Raw genomic sequence first — 6,382 nt, 5'->3', positions numbered from 1 at the left:
GCTCAGGCAGTTAGGTGTCTGTCTTCTGCTCAGGTCATGATCTCTGGCTCCCTGCTCAGCTCGCTCTCCTGCTGCTGCTCCCCCTGCTTGTGCTCTTTTGCTCAGACACTCTCTCTCCAATAAATAAATAAGATCTTAAAAAAAAAATCCTCAAAAAGAAAAGAAAAGAAACTTGTGCTAAAAACAACCTGAATTCTTCACTGGCAATATTACATAACAATTTCCATGGATTATTTTTTAGTGCCTTCAAGGAAGAGGTCTTTCCTGAAAGAGAAAAAAAAAGGTGCAAATCCACATATGGTGTTTATTGTGTGCCAAGCGTGGCTCCAATCACTTTGCACATTTATGTATTCATTTACTTCTCACAACAACACTATGAGCTAGTTGCAAATGGGGGCTCTGGTCAGTAGCAGAGAAATTGCAAACAGCATGACTCCATCCTTAAGGCAAAATATGACCATCTCCATGCTGGCCAGGGACAGAGGGGCCTTGCAATTTCCACAGGCAGGTCAAAGGGAGACCCTGTCCAGGCCAAGGCATCCCCAAAATATTCTTTACTGAGCTTTTATGGCTCTTTTCCAGGCCTCCCCTTACCTCTCTGAGGAACTAGATTTGAAGACATAGTAAGCTCCTTCTTGGTAACATTTTCCAGCCGTGCTGGGGAGAAGGGGCCTCCTTCCACCACATGAATAAGAGAAAGCTGGGCTCAGAACAGAAACTGAGCTTCTTAGGCGTAATTTTTCTGAAGGGAAACAAAACCTACTGCTCTTAACTGACCCTTCCCCTGCTCCCCAAAAAAGTAGCATATGGTATTAGGGATGGACTTTGACGGTGACATTCATATATGTGGCAAAAACTCCCAGACCTTGCCCATCCTTACAAATTTTCCCAGGTGAAGAGTGCCTGGGTGGCTTCGTCAGTTAAGCGTCTGCCTTAGGCACAGGTCACGACCCCAGGGTCCTGGGATCTAGTCCCGCATTGGGCTCCTTGCTCAGCATTGGGCTCCTTGCTCAGCATGGGGCTCCTTGCTCAGCGGGAGCCTGCTTTTCCCTTCTCCCTGTCGCTCCCTCTGGTTGTGCTCTCTCTTGCTGTCAAATAAATAAATAAAATATTAAAAAACAAAACACAAATTTTCCCAGGTGATTGCTAATGATCTCATTTGACCCCCACACGCAACCTGCCAAGTAAGGGAAGCAAGCATTACTTCCTCCCCTTTCCACGTTGGAAAAGCTCATTCACTCACCCAGGGATTGCCTGATTCCGAAGCTGGGGCTATTAACTGCTCTTTCTTACTCTGGATTAATCACCTTTTCTTTCCCCCCTGAGGGTTCAATTGTCCCCTTTCTGCCTCCTCTCAGGGTTTTCCCCATAAGCCTGTTGAGAGGTTAGTACATTCTGCCAAGCTCAGTCTGTAAAACCTGAGAATGCTGCTCATTCCTGGGGGACCCCTCCAAGACTGCCAGACCCTTCATGGGGTTCAGGCAAGATTCTCACATGTGCCTTTTTGGCAAGGGGCCTTGGAAACTTCATGAATCCCAAAAGAGACTCTGATTTTTTTTTTTTTTTGAGATTTTATTTATTTATTGACAGAGAGAGAGCACACACAAGCAGGGGGAGCAGAGGGAGAGGGAGAAGCAGGCTCCCACCTGTGCAAGGAGCTGGATGTGGGGATCTATCCCAGGACCCTGGAATCATGACCCCAGCCGAAGGCAGACACTTAACGGACTGAGCCACCCAGGTGCCCCAAGACTCTGATTCTTAAAAGCTGCTCTCCATCAGCCCTATGTGATTAAGGCAATAAGGTTCAACTCTAAAAGCTGTTTTGGGGGCGCCTGGGTAGCGCAGTTGTTGACCGTCTGCCTTCGGCTCAGGGCGTGATCCCGTTGGTCTGGGATCGAGTCCCACATTGGGCTCCTCCGCTGGGAGCCTGCTTCTTCCTCTCCCACTGTCCTGCTGTTTTCCCTCTCTCGCTGGCTGTCTCTCTGTCACATAAATAAATAAAATCTTAAAAAAAATCATAATAAAAGCTGTTTTGTTTTGATGTTGCTTTGGGGAGAGGAAGCAGCCTGTTTGTTCAACATCTTCTCCTAAAAGAATAAATCAGTATTATGTCCAGACCCGGATCGGATCAATTGATCTTAGAGATGTTTTTGCTGGTATCCATCCAAGTGCTGGATCCCACAAAACAAGATCACTTTGGGGCTGAACGGTTGTGAAGATTTTATTTAAATTCCTCACCTGTTTAGACCAATTCTGAAGACCCGGCTCAAAACTACATGGGATTAAACTCAGTTAAAATCCATATACGATTCCTAGAAAGGAAAAGGCAAGTAGAGAAAGGAGGGGGTAAAGTTTCCGACATGCCTAGTTTTTCCTTCGGAGGCAGAGGGGAGATAGTCATTAGCCTATTAGATGATTTGGAAGAGAGTTTTGGAGCAGACTGGAATCCGAGTCAGGGCTTCACGGGTTAATTTGCCCTTGTCACATCGGCCGTTCGAAACTCCTCCTCTCGAAACTCCTCCTCCCGCAGTGAGGTGAAGATATTCGAATATCACCCCACCGTAAACTCCTCCCCCTGCGAGGAAACTCACATAGAAATGCTGCAAATGACTGGGGCCCCGCGTGCATTTGCCGCCCGAGCTCTCGAAGCCCGGGTTTCCTGCACTGACTTTACGGACCGAGGCCCGGGCTGGCGCCCTCGCTGGCGGAGGCTGGGAGCATGAGACCCGCGGGCTGGGGGCTGTGCTGGGCCGTCGCCCTGCTCCTCGCAGCGACTGGGGCGGCAGGTAAGGCTGGCTCCAGGCACCCGCGTGTGGTGGGGTGACCCCCCCAGAACTCGGGGAGCCCCTTGGTAATTCTGGGAGCTGCGGAAAATGACCCCATCCTTGTGAGATGTGTGGGAAAATGGCACGAAGTCCTTTCCAAACGGCTGGAGGGAGTGTTGAAGGGATTGCGAGGTGTGGGGATGTGGGGGAGTCATGAGAAGAGGGGTGAGGCTTTCCCTATAAGCCTCCGCCGGATGGGGGGACCCCCGTGTCTTCCTCAGAGCGGGACACGGGGCCCTCCAGCCCTTGTGAGACGGGGACCCCTCCCCACCGAGTTGTTCTGGGGTGAGGGTTACCAAAGCTTGGGGGGGGGTCCCTGCGGGCGCCCTCGCGTTCACCCGCGGACAGGAATGCCCCAGGCGGCTCAGGTGGCTTTGTAACGCGCTAGGGCTCCAATGGAGCCCCGGGTCCCACGCAGAGTTTGCTTGCGGGCACCGCACGCGCGCTACTGCCGGTGGCCACCGCCTCCAGCCCCGCCTCCGGCCCCGAAGGCCAGTCCCCGAGCTCCCATTGGGCGCGATTGGAACACGCGAGCCTCGAGCCACTCCCCTTGGCCAATGGGGGGCGGTGGATGTGGTTGGGGGTGCGCGGGGCGGGGCTGGGACACGGGCTGGGCGGGGCTCGAGGTGAGGCTGGAGACTTATGCAGCACCTGGTTCAGGTGAGGCGGCCGTCCGGCGTTCCCTCGGGTCCCTCCGGGGCTCCTGTCACCAAGCAGGCAACTGCGTCCCGGGCCCCCGGAGTCGCCTCCGCGAGCCTGGGCGAAGTGCCCTCCGCGACCTGAGGCGAGCCCATTTTGTCCTGGAGGCCGCCCTCGCTGCCCCGACCTGGGTGGAGTTCACCTACGCGCCCCCAGGCCACCCTCAGGGGGCCTCGATTCCTTCCCGAGCCGAAACCTGGCCTCAGAAACGCTCGCCCCTCCTCGGTCGCCAGTGAAGGTCAATTCCCGGAGATCTTCCACCTGGGCAGGGACCGGGAGGCGGCAACGTGGGACGGATCCCTCAGGGTGGCCTTTTTTGTTCAGAAGCTCTGCATGGGTTTAGTTGAGCTGTCCGCATGATGATGTTTCCTTTTAGGGGGGTTCCGATTTAGATTTGGTGCAGAGACTAGCTGGTGCATGATCCTGAGTTATCCCCCGGCTTTGAGTGAGTGGCCAGAGGCATTTGACCTCGCCCTGGATGTGAGATAAATGGTTCTTTTCCTACTTAGAACCTGAACAGCGCCTAAAAGAATTGGGATTATCTGATAACAGGATTGCAGGAAACTTTTTTATTGAGGGGAGGGGAAGGGCGGGGCGGGGCGGCTTAGTGTTTGGGGAGCTTTGAACGCTTGGAATTCCTCTCCGTGACACATCAGTTTTCTCTGGGGGGAGGAAGAGAGGATGATGCCATATGGCTGAGAGTTATTGCGGTAACTCTGCCACCCAGTTGTGTGAAGAGGAGGGACTGTGGCTTGTCAAGGGTGTTTAATTGACTTGTATTTCAAACGCTGATTGACTCCATCCCTAAGAGGAAATAATGGCAGTCAAGTCTTGAGCAAGATAAGTCGCTTACTTTAGTTTCCGCTCTCTTTGGGGTTCTGATAGAACTGCAGGAGGAGGCGTTTCTGGAACCGTCAGTGTGACCTGGCTGGTTAACCCCTGAAGCCCTGACTCGGATTCCAGTCTTGTCCAGAGCTGCTCCAGGGTCAGCTGCTTGATTTGTCCAATTTTGGTATCCCTTGATGAGCTGCGGCCCCAAAATTGGCAATGCACCTCCTGAAAGACCTCTCTTTCGATTCTCTCAACTCTGATTATTTCATCCCTAAAAGGAACTAATGACGGTGACATCTTGAGCAAGATGTGTTGCTTTACTTTGGTTTTCTCTCTGAGTGGCGTCCTATGTTCTCAAGGACACTCAGAGTCCCACCTGGTCCCCAGACTCCTGAGAGCTAGCAGTTACTTCTCCTCTGGTGTTAACAGGATGATGTATATTTGTAGCAGCCCTGGCTGCTCCCGCGTGCGCCTTCGCTGTCTTTAAAGCATTTCGGGGGGGTAGAGGAGGATGGAATTTCTTATTCTTTTTCCTTGGAAATGGGAGTTGCTGGAATCTGGACTGGAATTGCAGGACTGGAATGCTGGAATCGCTTCACTTAGCCATTTCAAAACCACTTGTGTGCGGAGTACCATGTTTGCCCAGGGCATGCCCAAATTCAGAAAAGTGGAGCATCTCTCTAAGAGGTGTGTCTCTTTTAGCAACATGCTCCAGGGAGATTCTCTGGTCATTGCTGGGCATACTTTTCTTCCAGGGCAACACTGGAAAAAGAACTTTTTTTGAGACCACAGACCTTTAAGGGGAATTATGTGGATCGTTCTGTCTTTCCGGATATTCCTGATCTTATCTGTAGGGTTACTCCTTTGATAAGGTCCAAATCTAGATGCCTTTGTGGCTTGGTGTTTTGATGGCCCTTCATATTCCTTGTTAAGTACATTAATAGCACCCACACTTTCCCTGGCTGTCAAGTACAAGAGATTTGTTGATAAGACACTGTGGAGGTAACCAGCAATGAACAATCACAGAAACAAAGGAGCTGACAACAAGTCTTCCGTTGAGATCACCTGGTTTGGAAAAACACACTGGTAAATTGATTTCTCATTCGTATTCAGCTGAGTCTGTTAGCGCCAGCCTTTTTTTTTTCCCCCAAGAAAATGATTCTGTCTATAATTCTGACTTTCCTGAGCAACAACTGTGTTCGGTAGCATGGGAAAGAAAACATCGAAAGCATTTACCACCTCATTTGTATGCTGGAGAAAAAGCAGAACTGTGTATTCTCCTTTTCTGTTTCGATAACCTTGTTCCTGGCTTGTCACGTGTGACAAGAGAGATTTGGGCACTGGGGGGTGTGGGTGTGTGCGGTTCCTGTGTAATTTGCGGCATCCCCAGCGTGAGGGGATACGGGATTGGATCAGGTGCTCCAGTTTGCTTTTACTGGAATTCAAATGAAACTGACAAGGAAAACACACATCTCGCTTCTGCAACAGGGAGGAAGCCCGGAGGTTTCTTTGGGCGGTGGTGCTTCGAACAGGACGGGTTCTGTCCCCTTGCTCAGAACCGTGTCATGTGCTGTGGGGACACCCATCTGATGTCCTGTCACTCAGCTCTTGCTGTGCCTGATCCCTGTCCCCAGTTCCCACTACCAAAGCAGTGGGATTTATTACTGTCCCCACTGACTGTTGCCTGGCTGCACCTTAACAGTAAAATCCATTAGCTTTTCATTCAAACATTGTCCGCAGCGGTCGGCCAGCTATTGGATGACCTGCCCTGATAAAAAGTTAGGGTGGGGACTTCCTGTTGGTGAGGTGTTCAACCATCTTGGGCTAGCAAATATTTGGAGAGCTGTTTCCTGGGCAAGACGTGATGTCCAGGGAAGGGGTTTATTATTATCCCTTTTTAAAGGGCCTTAAGGTGTTATTACTATTTCCAGTCTTTCCGGTGGCACGTTTTGTTGGTAAAATAGGGCTTTGTGCAAAGGTTCGGGAGGCCAGAGCATCGGATTAGTGGTAATGGAAGTTGCCATCCC

The 6,382-nt window shown here is 51.2% G+C and overlaps 1 protein-coding gene across 2 annotated transcripts in view; it reads left to right on the top strand.

The window, feature by feature from the left end:
* The first annotated feature begins 2,586 nt into the window (after positions 1–2,586).
* LDLR (low density lipoprotein receptor) overlaps positions 2,587–6,382 on the top strand; it is a 34,068-nt gene continuing 30,272 nt past the window's right edge. Inside the window, exon 1 of one of the 2 annotated variants that reach the window (XM_045774542.2) lies at positions 2,587–2,786. In XM_045774542.2, the coding sequence (XP_045630498.2) occupies positions 2,720–2,786 (67 nt within the window). In that variant the 5' untranslated portion in view covers positions 2,587–2,719. Of the gene's footprint in view, positions 2,787–3,205; positions 3,486–6,382 lie in introns of those variants that run through there. The other variant, XM_045774541.2, reaches the window with a different exon arrangement.

This window comes from Ursus americanus, chromosome 14, assembly GCF_024610735.1.
Source record: "Ursus americanus isolate L20-20 chromosome 14, mUrsAme1.1.p, whole genome shotgun sequence".
NCBI lineage: Eukaryota > Metazoa > Chordata > Mammalia > Carnivora > Ursidae > Ursus > Ursus americanus.
Note: the sequence above shows the minus strand (reverse complement) of the source record. Positions and strands in the feature narration are given on the sequence as shown.